At 41.2% G+C, this 27,534-nt stretch overlaps 1 protein-coding gene across 2 annotated transcripts in view; it reads left to right on the top strand.

Annotated features, from left to right (window-relative positions):
* The first annotated feature begins 691 nt into the window (after positions 1-691).
* Positions 692-27,534, top strand: part of gpm6bb (glycoprotein M6Bb) — a 29,223-nt gene continuing 2,380 nt past the window's right edge. Inside the window, exons 1-7 of one of the 2 annotated variants that reach the window (XM_068704846.1) lie at positions 694-828; positions 22,889-23,075; positions 23,860-24,016; positions 24,216-24,384; positions 25,229-25,302; positions 25,438-25,503; positions 25,909-27,350. In XM_068704846.1, the coding sequence (XP_068560947.1) occupies positions 825-828; positions 22,889-23,075; positions 23,860-24,016; positions 24,216-24,384; positions 25,229-25,302; positions 25,438-25,503; positions 25,909-25,989 (738 nt within the window). In that variant the 5' untranslated portion in view covers positions 694-824 and the 3' untranslated portion in view covers positions 25,990-27,350. Of the gene's footprint in view, positions 829-22,888; positions 23,076-23,859; positions 24,017-24,215; positions 24,385-25,228; positions 25,303-25,437; positions 25,504-25,908; positions 27,351-27,534 lie in introns of those variants that run through there. The other variant, XM_068704845.1, reaches the window with a different exon arrangement.

Here is a 27,534-nt window from a genome sequence, read left to right as displayed (position 1 = left end):
ATAAGAGGTCAGCAGAACTATTGTCAGTGTGGGCATCTAACTTATCACTACATTCAAGTCACAGAACTTCCTCTAGAAAATGTGGTCACAACTTGGAAGACAGGTAAAAAAATATTATTGGATGTTTGTTTTTTTATCCAGATGGTTAGAACACTTTTTTAGGATTGTGAAATATTCCTTGAGAAAAGCAATGTGTTGTTTAACATTGTTGGTCATTTATTTTTGTGATAAACAAATACTCAACTTTCTGACTGAGGTGTAATGGTTACAATGAGAGGCACAAACCAGTGTTAGAATAATTCCTGACTCTGCAGTTTAATCGGTGGGCTCTGACCTGCAGTAACATCCCATATCTGTCTGCTGTCAGATTGACACAACTGACCTGATAACACTGAATCCTCCACATTGGCTTGCTTTTTGTAAAGAACAATAGTATAAAATAGCAACAATAATAATCTTGATTGAAATCCGTTTATTTGATCGACTTGCTGAACATGATAAACGTTATCTCTTGTGTGTCTATAGGGGACTTTGTGGACTCACAAGACAGTTTAAGAACAGAAGTGGCTGATGATGAATTGGTGACCAGTGAAACTTCCTGATGAGGGCTGAGAAGATGGGGGGGGGGGGGGGGGGGGGGCGTCCTCCCATCAGTAATCCCCCTCAGCAGTGACGTCATACAGGCTGTCTCCAAAGGGACGCGCGGCGTTGAGTGTTTGAGCAGCCAGGCGGCCAGTGTGCATCCCAGGACGCAACATCAGTGTAGCTGGGGCTCAACTTTCAGCTGATCGCTTCACTTCGGACACTTTGGGAAACTAACAACAATGGGTACGTTGTTTTTGTTTGTTTTTACCTTTAAATGCTCCAGCAGCCCATAGTAGTAGACGGATATAAATGTCGCTGTTTTAAAAAAAAATTCATGATGACAGCATGGTTCATAGTTTGTTACTGTCGCGCAAACTTTCTGGGCACGCCGATTTTTTTTATTTTTTTAACGTTCACTCAGCTCCGTCTGCTGCTGCAGAGATAGGCTGTTTACCTGACCCGGATTCATGAGAACCGGCATTAGAACAGCCTGCTGAAGCAACTTGAGGAAAGCGATTAGAGAGATTAAGTCCATCTGGATTCCTGCAGTCAACTCTGTGCGAGTCTGCGGAGGTGTTAAATCCAGATCAACATGCTGCCTCTACTGTCTCTCTTACTGTTGCTTTCAATAGGGCTTCAGTGGTGAACTATTGAGATGAGCTATTTGATGAAAACCTGACTTATTTTTATGATCATTATTGTTCAGCAGTAATTGATCATGTTGCTATGTTTGACAACGATTGCCAGTTAAAGGTATTTCCAAAATCAAACTGCACAGCATCTTCTGCTGGTAATGAATGACTAAGAGTTACTGGAAAAAAACTAACACGCAACATATTGTGTTAGTCAGATGCTCCATAGCTGAAGCCTGCATGCTTTGTGTTATGCCAGAATTAGTAATTGCTTTGTGAAGGGCTGAGCTGGGACTGTCTCATCTTTAAAAACAGTCCCAAGTGTTGGCCATCTGTGTTCCCAACATGGGGAGGGGGGGATGCATGGGAGGATCGAGGTGCTGATGCTATGGATGTTTAACTTCTCGCTAACTTTAAGTCTTTGAAAGAGTGATAAACTATGGACCAGATGGGAGAGTTGACATTAAAAACACTCATTCTGCTCTGGGATAGATAGTTTACAGTAAAAAATGACTCAGAATGGATCCAATTATTGTAATTTTACCATTTTTAAATTTTTGTGTTGGTTTTTGGGCAGCATTCATTGGCTTGTGTTGTTTGCCACGGCACAGCTGAGGCCAGCGAAGAACGCTGTGTGCAAATGTGTATCAATGCTCATTAATTCGCTCTGAAGCTCTCACAGAGGCGTCTTTGTGCTTCTAATTTGGAGCTGCTCCTTTGTGCGACTTCAGTGGCTCTTAATGTAGAGAGAGAAGTTCACAGCATTGCAAGTTTCAGAGCGGATGCTCTGTGAACTAATTCCCGACAGACCCTCTTTCACTGTCTCGCGGAGGATATTACTCTGCACGGCAATCAACCTTTGTGCATTTCCACTTGCTAAAGTTCCCATTTTTTTATTCGAAGATTCTCCATGACCCTTGTAGCCTGTTGTGGGCAGGAGTAGGTTCATTTGGAGAGTTGCTATTTGCTGTTGAGGTTTCCTTTTGTTTGGTCAGAGAAACTGACACCGTACTGCTGTGCTGTGATTTGCCGTTTCATGTGAAATGGCTTTGAAGACAGAAAATGGATTAACTGTGTGCGTGAATCCATTCAGCCCCAAATAAACAGGATGTCTTGAAGGCGATTCTGTGTGGAGCTGTGAAGTGAAGATGTCGTTCAGAGGTTATATAACCTATGTCTGATTTGATTTTACAGTGACCTTCACCTCGCAGAGGGGCCACATGTTTTTAAGAGAAATTCTCCTCTGTCCTTGCGGCGAACGATTTAACAGTGCATTGGGCTGTGTGAGGGACGTGGGAGGATAACTTGGCCTCAGTCCGCTGTGCTCAATTCAGAGGGAGACAGACAGTCATTTTCCACAAATATCTTGTTAGGTTCTTCTTGGTGTTTGTCCTGTGACAATTACTCACCCAACGGTGTTTGGTTACCAAGAGTTACTAGATAACCAAACACACATGAAAGAATTGTGGCTTCAGTTCTATTTTATCGTTTAACCCAACATCTGAAGAGAAAGCCTGAAGACAAAAATACATGTGACGATCATGCTCATTTTACCAAGAAAAGCATGACATGGTGCTCCATAAAAAGCTTAATAGTTTGTCTTTGCTGCAGTTTGTAGGCCCTGAACTAGAGAAGAAATCAAACATAAGCAAAGTTTACATTTTATTTTTCACAATGGAAAACAGTTTAGAAACTCTCAGTCTCATTTAGTGTGGAAGATTTGCCATCATTTCGATTTATGTCTTTTACAGATACAATTTGATTATGTGCTTGACATTTAAAGCTGTCTTATGACAGAAGATTCAACTAATCAAATACAGCAAATTATGGACACGGCTATGAACAGTGTGTCTGTTCTTCTTGGAGCCAGATTCTGATCGCAAAAAAGAAAGAAGAAGGAAAGATTGTTTTTCCTTATGGAAACTGGTGAACCCTCTAGTCGGAGTGTTTTGTATTCAGCGTGGTGGTCTTGTGGAAAAGGCCATCAAGGTTGAATGCAAACCAGATCCAAGTGTTACATCATTGTTTTTGAGTATTTCAAGAAAAGAGAGTAAATCACAGCTGACAGTTTTGAATGTGTCTTAAATTAAACATCTTGCTGTTGTTGTTACTGACACATGGGTTGCTGGTGTACAAGTGGCGGCTTAAACCTGATGTCAAATGTTAGTAGTTTCTATTTATTCTGATTGATTCTGTTCTTCAATGATCCACAAACACAGGGGTTGGGCAGTGTCCTTCATAATGATTTTTACATGTGTCTCCAAGGTGTCGGCTGTCTCATGCTCTTTAACGCGTCCTCCATCTGAACTAGGATGTCTGGAAAGTGTCCGATTATTTAGCTCACACATCAGCAGTGATCACTGTCACAGACACATGTGCTGTGACCCTGCATCCTGAGTCTGAAGAGAGGAAAGACCCATGACTGCTAACGCTGTGCCGGCGGAGGTGTTTTTGTGCTCTCGGAATCAACAACTTGTCATCTGACGGCAGAGCAATAACAGAGAGTCAGATACATTCCCTCTGCTTTTAGTTGACTCATGGCGAAATGGTCCTCAGAGGCATGTCGTAGGTCATGCACATGCTTCTGTTTCCAAGAGATACAGAGGAGAAAAAAAACCCACAAGCCTGCAAGAATGAGTCACTGCAGAGATGGTCAAAGGGTGCGGAGAGCAAAACTGAACGTTGTTGTTTTGTGTTTGTTTGTTCGATTCAAAGCATTCTCTCGTTAACTCCAAAAAGATGCCCTCCATGAGTTCAGTCCAGATAAAGTACGCGCTAACCTTTTTTTTATGACTGATCCCCACATTTTTATGTCACCATCAATAATTCCTAAATTGCTTTTCGTCTTTGGTTTGCAGTCATTAATTATACTGAATATCCCTCATAATGAGGTAGACGCTGTCATAGTTACATGATTTCTGGGCTTCTTTCCATTTGGCATAGGATATGACCGAGCCTATTTGGTAATTATACAGCAGATGAGGCCCCATACAGTACTTTTTGCAACTTTGCAGCTCTAAATAAAAAAGAGAACCAGTTAGTTCAATCATGATCTCATTCATCTACTGCTTTCCTTCCTACTCCACTTTATTTACTCCTCTCTCTCTGGGTTTCCTTTCCTCTCTCATCACTGCTTTCCTCTGCCTTTATACATTTTTTTATTTCTCTCGAGCCCTGCAGGTCTGCCAGAGCAGTCATGATAATTTGTTGAGCTTAATAACTCCTCCGACAACAAAGAGGGCCATTGAGTATTGTGACATGAAATGATAGGAATAGAAGTTCCTGAGTGGAGATGCTTGTTGAAGCAAGTGCCTTGGCTGTCACTTCTACTAAAAGCCTATTCACAGTTGAACAGAAGGGATGCACTGGTTGCATGGGCGACTCTGTGTATGTGTGTGTGTGCGCAAGTTTGTCCTTGTTAGAGAGATGCCACAGTCAAACTGCCACATGGTAGAAACAGGATTGCATTTAAATATCTGAAAATAGTCCCTATATGCAAAACACCACAGGCTTTCAGATATGCACAGGCAGCTGACCCCTGGTATTGTATACAATATGCCAAAAATACAATCTGGTCTTTATTTTATCTGAAAGAACACCCACAATTGTCACGGTTAAAGTGTCAAATACATGCAAAATATGGTCTAATTTGGGTTTTTTTCTTCATTTTTACAATATGTTGGCATCAGTGCATGTTCCTATAGTGCAGTGGTGATATTTGCTAGTGAGGCTGCAATCTATCAGTGTTTCGTTCACAGTCAGAGGATTGTTCCAGAAGGTCTGAGGGAAATAATAGATTGGGGAAAGCAAAGAGCCCCTGCAGCTGATGAACATTCACTCACTCATTCAACAGGCATTCAGTGCTACTGCAGGGGTTTCTCCCATCTACTGTAAACCACATTGCAGCAACTCTGTATGACCACATTTGCTACAGCACCAAAAACACTGCCTATGCCTTGATTCACTCTCTCCGAATCCCACGAGCAGGGGACATTGATTAAATAGTCAATAATGTTTTCACCGAATGACCTATTTTCCTGTTCCAGTCTTTGGTAAACAAGAAAATAGATCATAATGCAGCCAATGTTAAGAGTGAGTGAACAGTGTGATTGATGACTGCGGCAGAGAGGGGCTATGCAAACTAATGCGTCAAATACCGAGGCTTGGTCAGTCGCCCAAAACTTCAAACTATGTCACTCTATGTAACCCTCTAGCGTTAGTTTTGGAATGCGTCAGAGACATTGTGTCAATATATGCTCGTTACATGCATAGTGTCATAGTGTTTTCAAAGTAAATTTCCATCTTCACAGGAAGTTAGGTTTAGACAACAAAAACACATAATTAGGTTTAGGAAAATATTGTGGTTGACGTTAACTTTTAGTATGTCTTTTATTTAAGGTGCCTAGTCATTGATTGCCTTAGTTTTTAAGTCTGAATCACTGATTTTCAGCCTATTTTAGCATTATATTGTTTATTGTTGTAATGTTTAGTCTTGCAAAATGATATTGTATTGTTGTCTTTTATTTATTTATTTTATTTGCTCTGTGAACCATGTTGGGCTCCATGATCGGTGGTATCTAAATTGAGTTGAGTTCAGAATAACTACTCAAGTTTCTTCTGAGTGACATGCCAATAGCGAGTCCCGTAAACCATGTGTCTAATGATTGACATGACAATACACGTCAACGTTGACTTTTAGTTTCACATGGATCATGAACAGCGGTCTCCTGGGTGAAAGTCCTGTGTTTGTTTGACCTATCCGCAAACAGCACCCGAAACCATCGCCTCTCCCATAGACTGCATATAGCAAGTGGATGTAGTCACTGTGACGTCACCCATTGGTTTGTGAAGTACCGTTCTGAAGTCATTAAAAGATCCCCTCTTAATGTCCTTCAAAAGTAAGTGGTGCTTGCTCCAGCTTCACCAAGGCTTTCCTCTTGTTCAAATTTAAAATATTTTTTTTCAAGTGGTGAACCAAATCCAGGCTTCAGAATCTCTCTTCAGACACCTGTTGGATTTGTCAAAGATGCACAGTTGATATTTTTCCACACTCTTATCATCAGAGAGGGGGGATGAGGAAGTGTCTCTGTCAGCCAAGATGGTTGGTTCTTTCAACACAATGCATTAATTCTTCCTATTTTGGGAGAAAATGTATCAATGCGGGTATTGTTTTAATGTTTCCAAAACTTCTATGTCGATGATTATTTGGGACTTCGATGTGACCACAGTTCAGATGGGAAAGCAGTTAGGTGAAATGAGAAGAAATAATAGGGCCTCCAGCTAATTTCCCTGCAAGATCATCTGTGAGGAGTGAGAGCAGAATGCATTAGTCTGCTTTTCAACTGTGGGAGCCTGTAGGATTGAGCTGTTGGCTGTGTGCCCACTGAGTGTATTCAACCCTCTACAGATAGGTCTTTGTCCTCGGCGCTTTAACGCAGCTGCTAAACAACCGTAAGACAAAAGCATCTGGGGTACCCCAGCACACCAATGAGAAATGTTCACCATATGAAGAGCCCTGCCAGACAGCCTGAGACCATTTAGATGCAACCAAATGCTATGCATGGGATGAATTAATCAGGAATTTAAATGAATACCCATGTAACCCCTTATGACTTTTTCTTTGCCCCTATATTCAGGATTATTTGTGAAATCCTACTCCAGATATTCAAAGATGTGTTTTTTTGACAATACTGTCATGAAAGCGAACCTTGTGAAGTCTTGCTTTTTCACAGTTTGTTGCTTATCCAAGTTGTGGCAAGAAATGCACATGACTCCTCTGTGCTCATGTTGTCGTGATGTGGTGCTGCATGTGACACAGTGAAACCAGAGTTAGAGGTCACTTGACACACACACACTCTCTCTCTCTCTCTCTCTCTCTCTCTCTCTCTCTCTCTCTCTCTCTCTCGCCAGCCAGGAATCATTTTCCTGCCCAAGACAAAGTTTTTTAAGTTAGATTTTTTATTGTCTGCTTATTGTCCTCCAGAGAACGTCTTGATATGCAGGAGGAGGCACTTCTGCCAAGCAGGAGAAAATCTGCAATCGCTGAGCTTTTAGAAAGCAACAGCTGCGGGGAAACCCAATAGCTGAGGGAGAGTGTTTGGGGAGACTGTTTTGGAGATGGATTTCAATTTGACTAAATTGTTGAATGGTTTTGTAGAAAAAATGTAGTGTATTCCACTGAGTCATTTAGTAATGTGTTACGCTTTTACCATTTATATGCACAGGCTTTTTTATCACTTACTGTTAGGGCTAAACGACTTTATAAAAATATGTAAATGCAATTATTTTGACTGATATTGCAAATATGATTTACTATATTAGAGGGATTGATTATTTTCGCATTGTTATTCTCATTTTCCTTGAAAATTAGATTCAAATTGTTATGGTGTGATTTTGTGGGGATCTGTACCAAACAAAGATGTAGAATATGATGTGTAGGCTGGGAAATCCCTTCAGCACAACATATTGCACCTTGCCATATTATGACTCTTTCAATTAATTGTGCAGCCCTACTCACTGTAAGTTCACTTGAGAGGAAATGAGAAACCTACCAGCTAACAGCAGCTTCAGGGGAGAGGAAATCCCAGATGTTTCTGTCTAAAAAACAGCTTGACCCTGTAAACCACACGCAGACCAGAGGAGAGATCAGTTAGCAGTATGAATGTTACAGCTACACCACTGAGAGGTCTCATAAGTCATCTTAGCTTTTGACCTCCACTCTATGGAAAAACAATACGGTAACAACAGTGTCCACGGCTGAAAATGGGAAAGTAATGTTGTGAAGGAACGGAGCAAGCCGGAATGTACAGAGCAAGCTTCCTGCAACTGAACACATGTTGTGTGTGTGTGTGTGTGTGTGTGAGAGAGAGAGAGAGAGAGAGAGAGAGAGAGAGAGAGAGAGAGAGAGAGAGAGAGAGAGAGATAGAGCGAGAGAGAGAGAGAGAGAGAGAGAGAGAGTATTACAGCTTGTAGATGTGTGCATAGTGTCTTTTGACAGTATTAGCTTTAAGAGTTGCTTTGGGTGGCCTTGTGTTTGTTGTTGTTAGGCAGGTTTAGATTATACATTTTCCAAGACAATATAAGAACATCATTTTCTGTATTTATTGATTTCAAAGTTATTTGAATTTGAAGCACTGACTCGTCCTGTTTCTTTTCACACTTAAAGCTACACATCTTCAAAAAGAAACAAAGTAAACAGTGTTTTATTTCGTCATTGACATTCATGACACCGTTATGCAAATGATTTTTAATCAGTTTCTAGGGCCAAAGTGTTCTGTAAACACAGATTAGAGCACTTATTTGCAAACAAAATGATTTAACAAACATGACTCTCTTTTGATGTATTATCAGACCAGTGGTTCCATCAAGTTTGCACAGACTGAGAGAGAGAGTGTAAATCTTTATACACTAATAATGATGTTGCGACATCTGTTGGTGCCATAAATGGAGTTTACATTGCACAGTAAATGCTTTAAAGTGTCCAGTATGATGGACAAAAGGGTATTACCGCCTGTTCTGTTGGAAAATGGCCTATCAGTACTTAAAGCAGTAAAGTAATGGATTGACCCACTCTCACAGAGTTCAGCCAGGGGAGAGTATATAACGAACCACTAGAGAGATTAGCTGCCATCTTTCTCTTGCGATGAGCTGTATTAGCCACTTATTGTTAAGCACTTAGTCCACGTCTAAACTGCTTCCATCATGAATCTGAGGACAAACAAATCCCTGCAGGGGTGAAAGTGTCAGGTTCAGGTTGCGGCCGACTCCCTGTCCTTCCAGGATCCAGCCGCGGGACGCAGGGCTTAGAGAAGAGCCTTGTGGAACAATGGCATTAAAGTGATCTCCGTGTCATCTGCTCTGTTGTCATAGCGCTGGCGATGAATCCTGACATGGTGGAGTCCAAGTGGCTACTATGTCTCACTGGCTGGGGCTAAAAGGAGGAGGTTTCTACTCCTTCTAATGAGGGATGGGGTGAACAGAGAAGAGGAGGGATTGAAAAGGGTAAAGTCTTGGGTCAGGGGTGAGAGGTTGGCAGCGTGAGGTGGAGGACAATAGGATTGGCGGGTGACACGCAGAGAAAGAAATCCCAGCAGCTGGGATAGACAGAGAGGGTGGGGGCTGTTCATGGGAAGCAACTCCAAGATTAGCTGGAAAGTCTCGTCTAATGTCCCTGTGTCTCTGTGCTTCATTATGTCTCTATTGTGTGTGTGTGTGTGTGTGTGCGTTCACATGCTTTTGCCCTGTGCAACAAGTAGGCAAATGAAAGACTGTCTCGAGCCCTGTGTTATTTGGCATCTCAGCACCTGGAGTGTGAGAACATTTGAGTTATGGAGATCCTAATCAGTGTAAGAATGACATCTGTAGAAATATTTTGCTTTCACACAATTTCTAGGTCTCCTGGCGCAACATGCTAGATTTTCTTTACAAACATCCATATAAATTCAGTAAAATTTGATGTTTTTCTTTTTTTTTTAACCCATGTGTCAAATGTTTCATGCCAAAAATACATTTTACTGGAGCTGGTTATTCAGGTTTGACGTTATTATCACTCAATATCAGCATGCTTGTGTTGTTAAATTTCCAAAAGATTATTCATAAATCAATAACAGTATGTGCACATCTGTAGTACAAGACTAAACAAATAACCTGCTAACTACCTTAAGATTCAAAGTGACACTGTCACTCATGAAACTCATGTATTATAAAAGGAAACTCAGTGGTCTTTGTCTTGAGCTAAATAAACAAATGCTTACAGTGATGGATATTGTATTTCAAAGATTAACACCACTAAGGGAAGTCCCTGTAGTGCTTATTTGTACTCTGTGCAGTCTAATAGACTGTCAGACATTCAAAATGGCTTTGGAAGGTGCTCATTGTCAAAATGACTGCAAGGTGGTTGCAGTTTGCAGTTAATCTGTGCAGAGAAAAGATGAATATAAAGAGAGTACAGATTAAATCAGATTAGAAGGACATCAAACCTTAAAGGGCCATAATTACATGTACACAAAGGAGCTCTAAAGCGGCTTTATTCAATATTCTATTAACAACGGACCACATGACTATTTGTATGTGGAAGATGTCGCTCATAGTGACAAATCCACAGAACTTTAACACCTGACTTTGCACCTGACTACTACTTTAAAGCATCTTTCAGCTCATTGCTTTGGTTTTGTGGTTTGCATCTGTTTTCAGTGAATCATTCTACGCTACCTGTTCAGCACCAAATGGCCGACGAACAAACATCCCTATTAGCTGGTGACCATAGTGGAACGTGTAGCACCTGAACAGCCAGATATTTCCCTCAAGAGTTTGTGGAGACCAAAAGGAGACCATGTTTCTGCTAGATATAGTATAAGTATATATACTGTGGAGTAAGCGCTTTTTTCTCTCACAAATAATCTTTCCCGAAACTCGTCTATTCTGGAGGAACTGCTGGACGTGTTGGCCAATGTTATGGAATTAAAGCGTTTTTTTAAACCCCCTATTTTGTCGTAGAGTCAACTATTCAGGAGTGGCTGGGTATTTTCATTTTCCTCCACTTCTTGGCAAAGTATTATCACAATATAGATTGAAAAAGACAAGAGGTTATTATCTAACATTATTCTAACTGGATAATGGAGAGGTGTTTGCTTGCAGTACCTTTTGGCTGGTTCATTGGCTGCATAATGTAAGCGTGGCAGACCACAAAGACGGCAAATAGCCTCTTCCAGACCGGAGGCGTCATTAAAATATTTACTGCACGCTGAAAGAGAAAACAAACAATTATGCAGACCTTTACTTTTCTCTAAAATGGCAGCAACACGGCCTGTATGGGAGGTGGTATGGTACTACCTCTATAAACGCCTTATCGCTCTCTTTCACTCTCTTCCAGGTTTCTGTTTCCTGGTATTGATTTGCTCGTTTGACTCCAGACTGAAATTGTTAAATTCTTAGTCTAAAGGTTTTGACATTGCATTGGTTTTCTGTCCGGCCAAGCCATAGTGGCACTTTCCAAGGTACTGTAAGCTAGGAAGCCTGGATAATAGGAAGCATCTGTGGCTCTCCCTGCAACACGCTTAGGCCAAAACCACAGTGGCTGTGGAGGTGCCAGAGTCAGGGTTGTGAAGTCATTTTTAAAAGAAAAACATGGCTGCCAGGCATCCTCGAGTAAGCGTTTTGCTCCTTTTCCAGACCTAACACGATAGAGTATCACAAACATGCAATTAGTGAAGTACTGAGTCAGATACTTTGGACATTGTTTGGTCAAACACTTGTAATTACACTGGAGAGCAAAATTCAATCTGGAAATTGTACAGTGGAAGAAACGCCAAGACATACATGTCTCTATAAGAAATGGCTGAAATTGCATAGCAGAGCTGGATTTCCACTTTTTCAGCATACACCTTCACATGTTTACAGTGGTTTGGGAGAATACTTTTATATGTGGAAAAAATTTAACAAATTATTTGTGGCTACAAAGGGACCTGTGTGTGAAGTCTGATAAATTGCCTCAAGTGATGTCACCTGAGTCAGCATTGGTTGGTGCTGAAGACTACAAGTTTTAATGCCAAATAGAATCTGGAGGTGTGAAGTAACACAGTGAGCTTGCCGTGTAGCCTGCTCCTCATCTCTGCTGGAGGCTAGCATTTCAAGGCTACATTAGCTGCATAATACATCCGAACCTCTGACTCAACTGTTGGCGGTCAAGTTGCATTGTGGGTAATGTCGGTGCCAGGATTCGACAAGGAAGAAGATGAATGCATTGAATTGCATAGACCTTTTGTTTTTAAACAGTCCAATGAAAGATAAGCATCAAAGGCGCTCATTCAAGTATAAAGGTTGAAAAGCGTTTATTTAAGTATGACACCATAATGATTCAAATACCCTTTAACCTTCACTCTACTCCACCACTGAGTGTGTTGAAGAGTGTGTTTTTTTCCTGCTATACACACAATGTTAATATCCCTTAGTTTATAGCTATTTTCCAGGGCCAAAGGGATCCAAAAGGATCATTATAAGTCAGACCCCTGTGGTTTTCCCTCTCACAATCCACATATTTTGTTGTAATGGATGAGGACAGTTAGCATATTCATTTTGTTCCATTGCAGAGGGAAACTTTTCTTAGGAAATATGAATACAATTCTCATGTTGGTTGGATTTACTTGGAAGAATTAGCTGTTCTTCTAGGGTGAGTTTGAGACATGCATTTTGATGTTTTAACTAATCATTTTTCATAACTGAATTGTTGAGCAAAATTTGTACAGAATTTGTAATGCCTTTTGTTATTCTGTAGACTCAGAGGAAAATGGGTCGACAAAACAAGTGAATGGATCTGGTAGTGTGCTGCTTTTGTAAACCAATCATGACAATGATTCAGCACGCCAAACATGAAGGCGGACATACAGAGCAGATTGACCTATGAAAATGTGCTGCATTGACATCCAGGACAGTAATACCATGAATGAATGCAATTCACTGACTGCAACAAGATTGCCAAAACAGGGTTTACAAGAATCTCTCTCTCCAATGTGGTTATATACCACCAATCACTACAAGAAATGAAATGCTACAGCTGTTTCCATGAGAGCAGCAAAATATTCCTCATCTGCTCTGCTTTGGTGGGATGAGCCTGCTTTCTCAGGCCAGTGTTGGTAAGGGGAACTCGGGCCTGGGCACTTGTCTGCTTCCCTGAGAACTCCGTCCTCACTGTGAGCCAAGCAGGGTGCAGGTCTTCACGGGTGACTGAACACTGAGGAGCATTCAGGGCCCCCAGTCTCACAGCGTGAAAGGTTGACCCACAATGAAGCCTCCTCCATTTGTATAAGCTTCATCATCATTCAAATTGTGTCCTCAAGTAGGGGAGTGGCGCTGTCTCGACACTGAAGCGGAGCATGCAGCTTTCAGGCTTGGCCTCCTATGTTCACATGAATATTCCCACAGCTAGTCTGTCACAGTATTTCTGGTAAAGCTCCAATCAGTCTGTTGCTCTTTATGTGTCTAACAATACCTTTCTTGCTTTCATTTCTGACGTTCAAGCTTCTTTTTTAGCTTGTTGTTTTGATTTAAGGTTATTACATTTACTGTGTTCAGTTTCTCTTCTCAAAATCAACCCTGTTGCCAGCAGCAGGCAGCTGTTTCCAGCAAAAGATAAAATGAATACACACTGTGCTACCTGCCCAGGCTATTGAACATCTAACTACTAAAGAGCAAGATATTCATCTCAAGAGTTGATGGAGACCAAAACAGAGCTCAAAGCAGAGTGAATGTTATATTCGTCAGCTGGAACTTTAAATTATTTCTATTGAACACAAAGTAGACGCAATATTGTGCATTTGATTCCTAGAATTAGGTTAATTGCATTAGCTGAGATCATTCATGCTTCACAATCACTGGCTCATTCACCAGTGGCTGCTAGCTGACTTATGTAAAACCAAACAGCAAACATTTGCTATAATTGGCTTCCCAAGTGTCTTTGACTGAAACAGGGGCTAAAGCCAAGATTGAGGATATGAATATCTTTCATAATCAGTGTTTTATTGACTTATTATTTGCCTTTAGAGGACGAAAACGAGCATTGTATCAAAACTATACATGCTGAATTTCTATTTCTGAGGTAACACTGGGTTGACCACACTTTTTCAATGCATGACTTTTCTTCTGTTAAAGAACCCTTTGTTCACTTTGGTTTTCCCTAGCTTAAGATCCAAGCCAAAAAAACATTATTTTAATTGCAGAGTACATTTGTCTTTATTTCCAATCAAAAGCATATGTTTATGCTTATGTTTATGCTGAAAACCCAATTCGACCAGGCCTGATCACATGTTTGGAATTTTCTTTTGCATGTGTGCAATAAACTCAATCATTTTGTTGCTTGTTGTACTCTGGATCTGCCTCTTTGTGGTTAAGTGTGTGACACATTTACTCTTGTGTATCAACGGCTTTTCTTTTGAAGCTTCACTTGAGCTCCTCATTACAATTAATGGGGAAATCACAAGCACAGCTACCTCGAAATCAACTGGAGAATTCAAACCACCATCACTTCTGCTGATGGGCTGGAGGCTCCCTTCCCCACATAACAAGGATGTCAGTTCTGCTGGCGTTTTACAGGGCTGATGGTGAAAAAGCTAGAAGATTAGTGCGGCATTTGTCGTTGTGGGATCCCCGCTAAGTTCACTTCCCTGACCCCTGAGGCTCCCCTCCCCTGCTGATCCCCCTCCTCTCTGAGGTCTGGTATCCGTGAGAAGACCCCACTCCAGCTCCGCTCCAGCAGGGCTCTCCCCCCACCGCTGAAAGGCCTTTCTCTCATTAGCATGCCCCTGGGGCTTCTTGCCCTGCTGTTGCCAAACAAACACAGCCAAGATCTTCTTCCCTGTCTCCTCACTGTCTGTTTCGCCAGTCATCTCTCGCTTATCTTGAACAAGTTGTTTCTCCTCGTATCATCCTTTAAGCATTCTCTATTTTCTCCGACCTTTTATCAGCATTCTTCATGTTTCTGCCGTTAGGATACTCTGGATTTCCCATTTTCAGAGGCTGTTTCCTCAAGGACACGCTCAGTGTCCTTGTTTAGGAAATGTAGATTTGCCTGTCTTTCCTGTGTCCTTTTTATGTGAGTTAGAGGCCACCAGATGGAGGGAAGACGGCGGTCAGAGGTTGCTAATGTATGCTGCAGGAGCAGAGGGCATATGGTGCCAATCAAAAGATGAAGGGCTAACCCCCCAGCCACACTACTCCACCACAGCACGCCCGCGCACACACACTCCCCCTTTCTTGAACTGTGGTCAGATGTGAACTAGAGAGAGGTGATTGTGTGCCTATATGCTTTCTGTCCCAGCCTGTACAACAGAGAAGGGTTTTCACCCACTCTAAAGAAAGGGTCTGTACTCACCCATCTGCACCCGAGCCTGTTCTCATCGGATTGCTATTCAGGGTTGCGCTTCAGTTTCTCAGACAGGCACGCCTGAGAGGAGGGAGTGTGTTAAGGGCATAGACGAGGATTTATCTGTCATTTGAGGGCAAATTAATTTGACTTGGAATGAATTGCAAAACAGTCATAACAAACACCACAGATGCACATTTTGCCTGTGATACAAGGATTTATGAGACATATGACTGGGGCTCAACCAAATCTCTTCTGACAAGACCTCTGTCTCTTGTAAAGGAACTGGGATGTACAGTTGAGCGGTGCCTTTGTGAGGCAGGACGAGACAAAAAGAGCGAAAGTAGAGGAAAGAGCAAGAGAGAGAGAGAGAGTGAGAGAGTGAGAGAGAGAGAGAGAGAGAGAGAGAGAGAGAGAGAGAGAGAGAGAGAGAGAGACGTCCACGAAGGAGAGGGAGCAAACAAGGGAACGAGAGAGGAGAGAGTAAGGAAGAGAGAATTTGCTGAAAGGAAGCATTTTTGTTGAATGGGAGAAAAACAACCATGGAAACTCCATCAGAAGAAAACCAAGACCAGAGGCTGGACAAAAGAGGTACCAATGAGCGCTCACAAAGAGCCAGTTCAGTTCTTTTCACTACTGTGTTTACTGGGGCTTTAACCTACTCCAGCCTGCTTGGTTTCACTCTACACAATAGTTGGGTAGATTCTGCTCAGCAGGGACTTTGTTCATCCTTGTTTCATAATCACACATAACTAATGATATTCCAGTCTCTTATTGTGCAACGCATCACCTCTGTCATGCTTCTAGTGTGTTGTTCTTTGCTGCAGTAGTTTGCCTGTGCTTGTTTTATGATCTTGTTAATTTAAGTATGTGGGATGTTTTCAGCAGACATCCATCCTGCAGCAGAAGGGATGCTGTGATGCCACTGGTCATCATCATGCTAGTGTCACTTTTAAGGACAATGAGCCTGTTGCAGAATCAACAGCAGATCAATCAAACCTCAGGGTGCGTTTGACTTGTTCTTTCAGGATGGTGGATGATTAATGAGGTGGATGAGGGGCTGGCAAGGACAAAGATAAATGAACCAGACACTACCAGTCTCACAAATAGACAGCCGTGAGGAGTGTGTACACTGAGGAGAGAGAGAGAGAGAGTCATTAAGTCTGTCTTCTAAACATCTATTTCAGGTCAAATATTGTACATTTAGACAAGCACTTTTTCCAAGAAAGGTTGTGGTGCTTACTAATGTAATAATGTAGTGGAAATGAATGAAGAACTGTAACTTTGAAACATCTCTTTTCTTTGAGTGATATTTAATCACCTCGAAGTCATGCACCTTTGACAATGTTGACAGTGTCTGAAACAGTCACTGGGGCAGTAACTGAAAATAACTGTCATTCTGTCAATCTGTCAGATGATAGAGCAAATGTCCATCACAGCTTCCCATTGTCCAAGTTCATTTTGTCCGACCAACAGCTAAAAATCTCAAAGTACTCCATTTACAGTTAAATAAAACTGAGGAAAGCAGCAAATCCTCACATTTGAGAAGATGGAACCAGCTAATGTTTAGAAGTTTTGCTTGACAACTTACTCAAAAGATTAACATCTACAAGAATTATTTTTTTGTTTTTTTTTGCTTATTCCCCCACTCGTATATTTTTTAGAGAGTAGAGAGTCCCGTAATGATGGGTGAGAGATGGAGATCACATTGTGATCACATGGTTCGGGCTATGAGCCATGTTTTAAAAGGAGCTGTTCCCGAAGCTGAGGCTGGGTCTGGAACCTGTGGGCCTGTAAAGCCCACTGAGACACTGTATGTGATATTGGCCTATAAAAAGAGTTGACCTGACTTGACACCCATCATTTACTTGTGTTTCACACAGTTCATGATCACAAATTTACTCCTTTAATGTAACCAAACACTCAATTTATGAGCCATTACGGCCATCATTGCCTTTTATTGTCATTGAGTACATCCACACATCTCCCTCCCCTCCATTCACACACAGTCATGGTGAGCTGCAGGCAACAGCTATTAGCTGACAGAGTGTAAGTTTCCCTCGTTAGAATTCTGAGACCACTTTTTGACGTATTGGCAGGGTCAGATCTCGATCCACGTCCCTTGAGGATGGCCATTATAGCCATTATGGCGATTTTAAGACTCCTCTCAAAGTGGAGAGTGTGGAAAATGAGACTGTTTCTCATAAATGGGGTTTTGGCAGCTCGCCCCAGTGAAGCAACAAACAACAATACTTAACATTAGCTGTAAACAGACACATCTGTCAGCAATGAGGCTGGATGCAAGATTAAAACTGGATGGTGCTTTTTATCGGAGCTGAAAGCCAATTTGTTGTTCAGGTCTCAGGGATGAGATGGAAGAGTTGCAATGTTTTCATCTCAAATTGTGTGTCCAAGTTTGTTTATTTGTGTGAGTGAGATTTATTTGTATATAATATACATACTCTTACTATGTACATATGGTTATGCGGTGCTTCTATGTGTTTCTATGTGGTTTATTGTTTGCGTAGGTGGTTGTGTTTGTGTTTTGTCATCAAGCTAAACAATGTTTTTCAAAATGTCTGCTGCTGACTTGATCACATACAGTTGGTATTTCTCAATCGAGGACAATTTTCCACTTTCCATTGAGGGTCCCAGCTGTTGGAAGATTTCAGCTTTGTGATGTTGACAGGCTGTGTTCACGTGATGCCTGTAGGATGAAGAAGGTGATGAAGGTGATGAAGCAGAGCCAGCTGCAGGGGTTAGTGTGATGAGTCTGGGCTCAAGCAAACTGTCATTAGAGGCATGGATGGATTAACTTGTTTGGAGACACTGGGAAAAGCATCTTGTTGGGGCCCCTGTTACCCCCGGTACCCATCATGTACAAAGCACACAGCACTCTATGGCGGCTTCATTATATTTGTAGGCAAACCCAGACAACAACTTGTCTTCCTCTTCCTTCCTTCCTATTCCTGGTCTTCCTATTCCTGGTCTTCCTGTTAAGGCTGCTTGCTATTAACGATCGTTTTCATTATCAATTCATTTACCAATGCTTTTTGCACTCGTTTGGAGTCCAAGGAGACATCTTCAAATGTCTTATTCCGTTTGGCCAGCAGTCTAAAACACCAAGATATTTCGTTTACTATCAGGAAAAACAGAGAACTAGATGATATAGACATTTGAGAAGCTGGACAAATCATTTTTGATTAACCGATTATCAAAACTGTTTAGTTTTCTGTTTAAGTAATTAACCAATGAATTGACTAATTGATGTATCTCTAACTGCTAAAGCAGTACCTAGCCACAGGTTTTCTGTACCTAAGTATGTGGTAATTTGATAACAAAAACTGTTTAATTTATGAACAGGGAACCATGTGAGCACAATATACACTAAAATAATACACTAAAATAATGAAGATGTTATTACACAACGCAGCCCAGTTGATATTGTCCTCAAATTATGTTAATTCCGTCACAAATTTGCAAGTTATCAAATTACCAAAAACAGGGCACCTTGGTGGTCACCAAACATGAACTTCGGGGACTTTTTGTTGTTCATTCCCCCTTTCTATCTCCCCTTTACCCGTAACCCAGCCCCGTTTTCTCGGTCAGCCTAGCTGTGTGTGTGTGTTTGTCAGTCTTAATGAGCCATCTCATTCACACGTTGGCTGATATGAGCTGCTTTGACAAACAGGATTCTCCCGGAGTGTGAAGTGGCTGCTGTGGCCCATTGAGGCCGAGCTGTGTGCAGTGCTGGAGGGGCACACAGGATGGAGCTCAGCGGTGGGCTTGTCCTGGGCCTCGCGCCTGCGGGCCGGAAAGAGCGGGACCGTGGTTCACTGCTATTCTGAACGGCCCCTGAGAGTCCAGTGTGATGGACAGTCTATGGCTGCACACACTGGCTCTTTGTGTCAGGGCTTCTTGGACTCTGTCTCTATTTTTTTCTATCTTTCTCACACAATGTCATAAATGCGCGCACACACACACACACACACACACACACACACACACACACACACACACACACACGTTTTCTCACACAGGCGTCTTTTTTTTCTCTCCCTCCTCGTGACCCCGATGTGGCAAATGTAGCCTCTGCTGTAAGGCCTGACATTGTCATTACAAACAGTCGCTAACTTGTCTGTGTTTCTCTCTCTCACTCTATTTTTCATTCAATATGTCCTCTTATTTGTGTACCGTAGCGATGAGATGGAGAGTGGAGATTCTTGAAGTGGTAAGTCTAACCAGGAGCATTAGTAGTCAGCGGCTGGGAGCATGTGAGAGTCATCAGAGGGAAAAGGCCCAACGTGAACAAGCCAGCAGGATCCATTTAGTACAAGCTTGTTGTTGAGAGAGTCATCAGCTCCTACTGTTACTGTCCCCGGTGGAGGAGGATGACTTGAACTAAAGTCTGCTCCACAATATCCTGTACGCTATAAAATCCCACACAGTACACTCTGATCTGTACTTTGCTGTGTTGTAGATTTACTGATACTGCCTGTCTATTTTATAACTCTAAAATAGACATTACAACTTCCTCTGTGAAATGTTGTGTTACCCATCAGTCCTCTCTAATTGCAGAATCCATCGTCCTCTTTGAACTAGACTTTGTAATTTGAATTACATTGAACACAAACAAAGAACATCTGAATATTAAAGTCGTTTTTTTCTTTTACAGTAAATTAAAACAATAGGTAGATGAGAATCTTCTCATCTAAAAAGAAAGCGAATATATGAATTTCCCAAAATGTCAATTTATTCCTTTTAACCCAGCCCCACCTCCCTCAAAAGAGAAGGAAAAAGAAACAAAGCTGGTTTCAAGAGCTGATTCTGAATCACGAGGGCTTCTATAAAGACGGTAGATTTAATGACAAGGATAACATGATATCTCACAGACCCCACAATATCCACCAAAATTCCCCTTATTGAATTTATCGGCTGAATGAGAGTGATTTTACTCTGGTGCAGACTACCGTCCCCATGGTTCTGCTTAAAAGTGTAGTTGGGCTTTGATGTCTCCCCTGATGTCTAACACCAAGTCTAAAGCTTTCACAGAGGCCCTTTGTGAACAGAGTAGTATTCCTGAGGCTGCTAATAGTTGAACCTCGTCAAAGGGTCTGTCCTCGCCAGTGTTTTTTTCAGTCAACCAGAACACAGTTCTACTAACCTGCCAACATGTCCGGACCAGCTGTGAAAATACCACCTTGGATATATTGCGTTATTAAGGATAACAACCAGTAAGTGACACAAGGTTTATCCATTGAGAGAGAGAGAGAGAGAGAGAGAGAGAGAGAGAGAGAGAGAGAGAGAGAGAGAGAGAGAGAGATGTCTAATGTGCCAATATTCTCTGTCTGAATGGTTGGATGCTTTAAAAGCAAACCACCACTGTGGAATGGACACTAATCAAACAGATGGCTTATCGATCAGAATGGTGGCTTTCAAACATAAACTATGTTTTGTCTCCCTAAGTGCTCCAAGTTAGACAAGCATAACGGATGCAAACATGTCAGACTGACCTTGTCCGTGACAGGCTCCAGGGGAGGGTGGTACAATGGTCAACACGACATTTTAAAGCATTGCATACATTCAGTCTAGACAGTTTTGGTTCTTATAGCTGAAGACTTCCCAGTCTGTTATCGTTTTTTTCTCATTTTCACATCCAGTTAAAATCAGCCCATCGAGGCAGACTGACAGATATCATGGCATCCAGCACCATTCTATCACTTATACACAAATGATCTAATGGGACTAGTGACGCATATCAAGACAGGGTTTGAAGGCAAACAGACACATAATGAGTTGGGCGGTCATGCTGATTTTCATCCATGACATGTCACAATTGATTACAATCAAATGAATTGACAGTAAACCATTGAGACTTGTGACTGCCTCTGTCATTCATTAAATGCGCATTAAATACGAGAAATTTGGTAATAGGCCGGCTTTTGGAAACATTTCTTTTCTTCAGGAGGACGAACAGTGAGAGCTGGTGGATTTAGAGCAAAGATACAGTCTGCTACTGGATCAGAACTACCTGACAGTGACATCCACTACTAGAGCAGTTCTTCCTTTAAATGAACCGTATTTACTTTGCAGCTGGGCTCAATATCCTGTGGAGCTCTGCGCTCTGACTCCCAGCAGCCCACTCCCCCTCCCCCGACATGTTCATCAGAGACATGTGGGCTGCGGTAGAAGTTAGCGACTCTGCTGTGGGCACACTCATTGAGTTGAGGTTAACATGCTGCCATGGCAACTCCTATTCACCCACCATGGGACAAAAATGTTTTTATCTCCCTGTACTACACAAACAGTTAGGATAAAGCGTCCGAATGCAGAAGTGTTGACCCAGCAGCAGTATATCTGTTTTAATTTCCTTTTGTTACGGCAAGGAGCACGAACACAGATGAACTTTCGGGATCCAAGTAGAATTTTAGGTCTGTTTTTCTTCAAGAAAAACACGAATAAGTGTTGAGATATGCTCAGCAGCCTCGCGTTTCCCGTTTCCTATACTACATACAAGAAAGAGCAGAGATAAGAGAAAAACAGGGAATGTGAAAATTCATGTGTTCAGTCAATCACCTGTTAGCCTCTGCTCACCCTATCTACAACTCTTTCTCCACGCTATATGTTTTCTACTACATTATTATTGTCTTGTTTCTATTACATACAGTAGGCAGGGCTTGGATAATGGTGCATTTGCAAAAATCTGTTCTGTGACCAATGAAAACCTGTTATAATTGTGGCCACTTGGGGAGCAGAAAAGTTAGCTGATGTGGCAAACATGTTATTAAACAATTGCTTATTTGTACATCCAGCAAATGCGGAGTAACATTAATATTCATTTGGAGATGTGTTTGTGTGTACTTGACGTATAAACCAGGGCTCACTCTCCGTCTAGCTCTGTGTCACATACACAGTCATTTCATCCATTGTTAATGTAAAAGTATTGATTAAAGCAGCTTTAAACACTTTAGTTTCCATGTGACATTAGGCTTATGTGAGAGCTTTGGGGAGCATAAACAGCCAACGATCTGGATGTCCTATGACTCAACAACATCCTGTCAGACACATGTGGATCTGATTGGAAGCATACTGTGGTTTGTTTGCATGCATCCACAAATACAGCATTGTGGTGACCGGCTCCATTTCACGAGGTATAACAACACACTGAATGAGGCAGATCCATCTGGGTCACTTCATTTCCTCATTGTGAGTTACCATTGATTTCCATTACAGCTTGGCTGACACTCATTGCTCTGACCTGCTGGATGGCCATTAGTGCCCTTTAAGTGTAGTGATGAATTGTCAGATGGAACAGTAAAGGTAATGTAGACTGTAAAAAGCCACATGCAGCACACTGGACTGTTGCCGCTGGTAGTTGACATAGCAGAAGTTTTGAAAGGAAGCACGGCCACAGATGCATTTTCTGAAACTTATTTTGAAACGGACTTGTCTGCTCTGTCTTTGTCAGTTCCTTTGTTCTTGAGATTTATTAGTGAAAAGCCTGTGTTTCTATTCTTTAATGAGTCCCGATGCGAGACAAAATGCCCTTTGGTGTCTGTGATAGATCTGTTCAGGGTGTGCTGGGATAGGCTTGATGGATAAATGAATGACTCATGTGAATATTCATCTCACACTTCATCCCTCTGAGATCACTTCCTGTCCTGCAAGTTAAACACAATCTTCCCTTCCTTTTATGGAATTGGGGGCTGTTGTTTACTATTGCCTTATAAAGCAAAACATTTTGGCATAAAACACTGTTGCATGATATCCAATGACACTTGTCGCTGACCTAGTTTGTCTGTCTTTTTTTCTACAGGCTGCTTTGAGTGCTGCATCAAATGTTTAGGCGGGGTGCCGTATGCGTCGCTGGTGGCTACAATCCTCTGCTTCTCTGGCGTCGCCCTGTTCTGTGGATGTGGCCATGTGGCTCTCACTGGCACCGTGACCATCCTGGAAACTCACTTCTCCAAGGTCATCAGTGATCATGCCATGCTGACTGATGTGTAAGTGACCTCATATGTATGTGCTACATGGCAGCTTATAATGCTTGCCTGTGCTGTGTCTGATAATTACAAAATATTGTGTTTTTGAATGTCACAGTAGGATCCATTACACTAAAAGTGTGCTCTTACATAACCATCACAATAAAGAGAGGTCTAAAAGTAAGATAGATCTCACTTTTAATGAAGTTGACTTTATGTAGGCTATTTTTAGCTGACCACGTCTCCCACGTTCACCTCATCCTGGAGAACAGTCCTAATATGGCTCTTTTTTTATTTTATTTTGAAGTGGATCCATTAGTCGAGACAATAAAAATGGAATTACAAGAGACAGGACTGCACATATGTTTTATGTTGGTGTAGATTTGGAGTACACTGTTTAATTTAAGATGTCTGCAGGGGCAGTCTGTCTCCTGGCAGATGATTTCCAGAGACATGCATCACCTGTTATCTCTACATTTGGGCTTAGCGTCTCTCTTTACGTCTTAGAGAAGCTGGATCCCTATCTTAATCATAACCATCTGTTTAATGATCTGATTAATAAGCCAGCCCAGGTTACTCATGTTTTCAAGATTGCATGCAAGTTATAAGTTACCAATGATTGTAAGCAACTATTTCTGTGGTAGGTCATGGTTTTACTTTACCTGACATTTGTAGTGGGTTTTTCCAGGTGTTACGTTTGGAGGCTAAAAGCATGTTAGCGATCGATTTTTGCTTTCTTTGTTTTTTAACCTATTGCAGCTTTACAGGCATGACTTGGCTCATGTGTGACATTGCTCTTTAACAGAATACAGCTGATGCAGTATGTCATCTATGGCATTGCTTCGTTTTTCTTCCTGTATGGGATCATCCTGCTTGCTGAGGGTTTCTACACAACCAGTGCAGTGAAAGAACTGCACAGCGAGTTCAAGACCACCATCTGTGGACGCTGCATCAGTGGAATGGTATGTCAATACAACCACACTGCTGTGTCCGACTGGATTTTTAAACACAGAGTACTTAAACAAAAAAGGTTTCATGCATTGTGATTAAAATAAAAGATACATAGAAATGTGTTCATTATTGGAAAAAAGTATGACAGAAAAGAAAGAGCATTAGGATGAGGAGGGGGAGCATAACATTGTACCATGTCTGTGTCCTCAGTTTGTCTTCCTCACATACATTCTGGGTGTGGCCTGGCTCGGTGTGTTCGGCTTCTCCGCCGTGCCGGTCTTCCTCTTCTACAACATGTGGTCTACCTGTGCCACCATGAAGTCTTCCATGGCCAACCTCACCAACATTGATTCCATCTGTGTGGATGTTCGTCAGTACGGTAAGAGAATAGCACTTTGTGCAAGAGTATGCCTTTTTTTATTAGTGTATACACTGAGGTGGCTTAGAACTAATACAATACTCTAAATTAGGGGATTAGAGGGGGTCCTCAAAAAAAAACCAAGCAATGTCTACTTGTGAGCGCTCATCACCTGTTGCATATGTCTTCTGATAGTGATCAGTTTAAATCAAAGAATAATAATTTAATTTTAATTTAACTATTTTGAAAGGCCCTGAAACGTAGAATTATCCAGTTATTCACAAGAAAAATGCTAAGAGGAAAATCTGTTAAAATTCAAAATTATTTTGTATGTTTTTTTTCTGCTTTCCTAATATTTTGATAATTTTGCGACCCCTCCGATCGATCTAATCTAATGGGGCTCCCGACCCCTGATATAAACAATAACTTAAATTTATAAGTTCATCTGCTTTCTTTCTCCTTTTCCTGAAAGATGTCCTCCAGCATATTACTTTTGGACTTCCATAAAGTTTGTGAACTTGCAAGGGACAGATGAAAATAAAAGAATGCTTCAAATCAAAGCGACAGAGACCGAGCCATCATATCTTTTAGTCATAGGTCAGGTTCTAAAACACCAGATCGTACACTAGCTATAATGCAACTCAACTGCATCTTTCATTACACTCTCCCAGACTGGCTTTCCATCAGAATTAAGAATGATCTTCATGTGTAAATTTGGTGGAGTGCCTCTTTTTTCAGATTATTTTGTTTTTTAATTGTGTTTTGCTCAATTCATAGTATTGGACAGTTTGATCATAATTCACGTGATGCAATGAAGGAAGTAGAAAGGAGTGTATATAAAAACCTGTGAATTTCATGGCTACAGGCATTATCCCATGGAATGCCACACCTGGCAAAGCCTGTGGATCTACGCTAGGTGACATCTGTGAGACTAGTGAGGTAAGAGGTTGTTTTCTAACCAAACACATTCTTACTAATGGCATAGATACATTCAGCAAATGACAGCAGCATTATATGTCATGGACATCATGTATTTAAATGGGAGAATAATCACTGTTTGTTATCTTTTTCCAGTTCTACCTGTCTTATCACCTATACATCGTAGCCTGCGCCGGGGCAGGAGCCACTGTGATCGCTCTGGTAAGCTTCCCTCCGGTCTCTCCATCCTCTCCCTTTAGTCCATCTTTGCACGGTTTGTATCGGCAGATCATGTGTCAAGTGCTCCTCTTCTCATTCCCATACCAAGGAAGATTAGGCTTTTCCTCAGCTCCAATTCCATTTGCTGTTCCCCATCTGCTTAGATGCACATGGCCCTGTTTTTATAATATGGATGGAAGAGAGCACAGTTTGGGCTTATCTTTGTGTACCATAAAAGACTGTAAATTCTAAAAAATCACAATCATGAGTTTAAACAATAAAATTACAGATAGGATTTTTTTATATGATACTTACATTTATGATTGGTCACTTTACTAACTTATCAGAGTAGTGACGAGGAGGTCACCGGCATGTTGTCTTACAACCTTTTCTGTTCTCTTCCACCAGCTGATCTACATGATGGCTACCACTTATAACTTTGCTGTTTTGAAGTTTAAAAGTCGAGAAGACTGCTGCACTAAGTTTTAATCTGTTTTAAGAGCACAGTACAGCATTTGAGGCTGTACTCTATAGAGGCAGTTGCCACTGACAAAAATCAAACTAAAAAAACAACAACCTGAAAATAGGAAAACCAACATCTCTGCATTAGTAATCACATGAAGTGTAAATAGCTCACTGTATGCTTCCTTTAGTATTTGGTACCTAGGGATATTGCTTGTCTGAGGACACCCGATGAAAGTCGTCTCCAGATTGGGGTGGTGTTTTGTTGGCTGGTTTGTTCTGCTTTCTTTGGCACTCACTTATAGAAATTTATCACTATCAGATTTTATAGAAATGTGCACAGCTAGAAATCCACTACACATTTTTTTATATTTGTAATGCTTGAAGCTGATTTTGACCTGCACAAAACCTTACAGTATTTAGCTTGCAGCATTAATGGACGAGCATCAGTCGACTCTAGTCGGAGCTGAAATGCGAATTTGTGCACAAACTCCTGAGGCACTTGTGGAACTCTATGTAAGACTGTTGCACAGGCTGTAAGATACAATTTTAGAAATGATCCAAGTTGGACATGAGACCATCAATACTGCACCAAGCCCATATAGATGAACAGAATACAGCTCTGAAATTAGTCCGTGAGGACATCGGATGACAAATATTTAAGGTGTTCTCAGGCTTTGTTTTTGAATGCCAGATTATCAGCTTTAGTGAGGATGAATTCCAGTGATAAATCTGTAAAAGGACCAGTTACAGAGGCAAAGTGCCTTGTCCATTTCTTTGGTTTCTTTCCTTAGCCTTAAAATGTTGGCACTGACTCCTGAAACCATGAAGTGTTACACAGAAAATATTCAGTATTATTTCTTTTGTCACAAGTTAGATTCTAAACTGAACTAAAACCCTTTCATCAACTGTATTCTGCTGATGAATATTATGGTGATCAGTTGTGTTTATTGTAGGTTTCAAAGTAACTGCACATACCTAGCACAGCACACTATGAAGGGTTAGGCCAGTACCAGGGGTATTCTTCTGCATGAGGCCCTAAGCCTCACTTTAATTTCATGTATTTTATAAATAAATAAGAAATTATCCTATTTTAGAGTAGAGTAAATGTGTTGTTTTTGTCTATGAGGGCTGATGCTGGAATAGCCTCAGCTATGAAGTTGATGTTTTGTTTCCTACATTTTCCTTTTATTCTTTCTCAAAGTGCCATTTAAGAGCCGTTTGTTTTTATCTTAACACTGAGCCTGCATGCTTACATTTTTCAGATTCTTTGATCTGTTTATAGTTACTTATACTCCATATTTCATATATTTAATTTTCTCTTAAGTTTTTGAAGACTGTAGCTTTTACTTTCTATATAAAATAAACAATCTTTGTTTACAAAGGTATTCCTACTTGGTCTATTTCTTATAAATCCTACAGCAAGATGCAATAATACTGAACCGCATATGTATCAGGGTCAGATTCACAACATCTCATGCTTTGAACTAACCTCAAGCTTTTGCAGCTGCATACAACTCACATGCACAACCTGTGGCTCTCTTTCTCTTTACTCATCCTAACGACTTAAAA

This window comes from Cebidichthys violaceus, unplaced genomic scaffold (genome assembly GCF_023349555.1).
Source record: "Cebidichthys violaceus isolate CVI_PGR_0920_01 unplaced genomic scaffold, fCebVio1.0.p SCAF_11, whole genome shotgun sequence".
Lineage (NCBI taxonomy): Eukaryota > Metazoa > Chordata > Actinopteri > Perciformes > Stichaeidae > Cebidichthys > Cebidichthys violaceus.
This window is presented reverse-complemented; position numbering and strand designations above follow the sequence as displayed.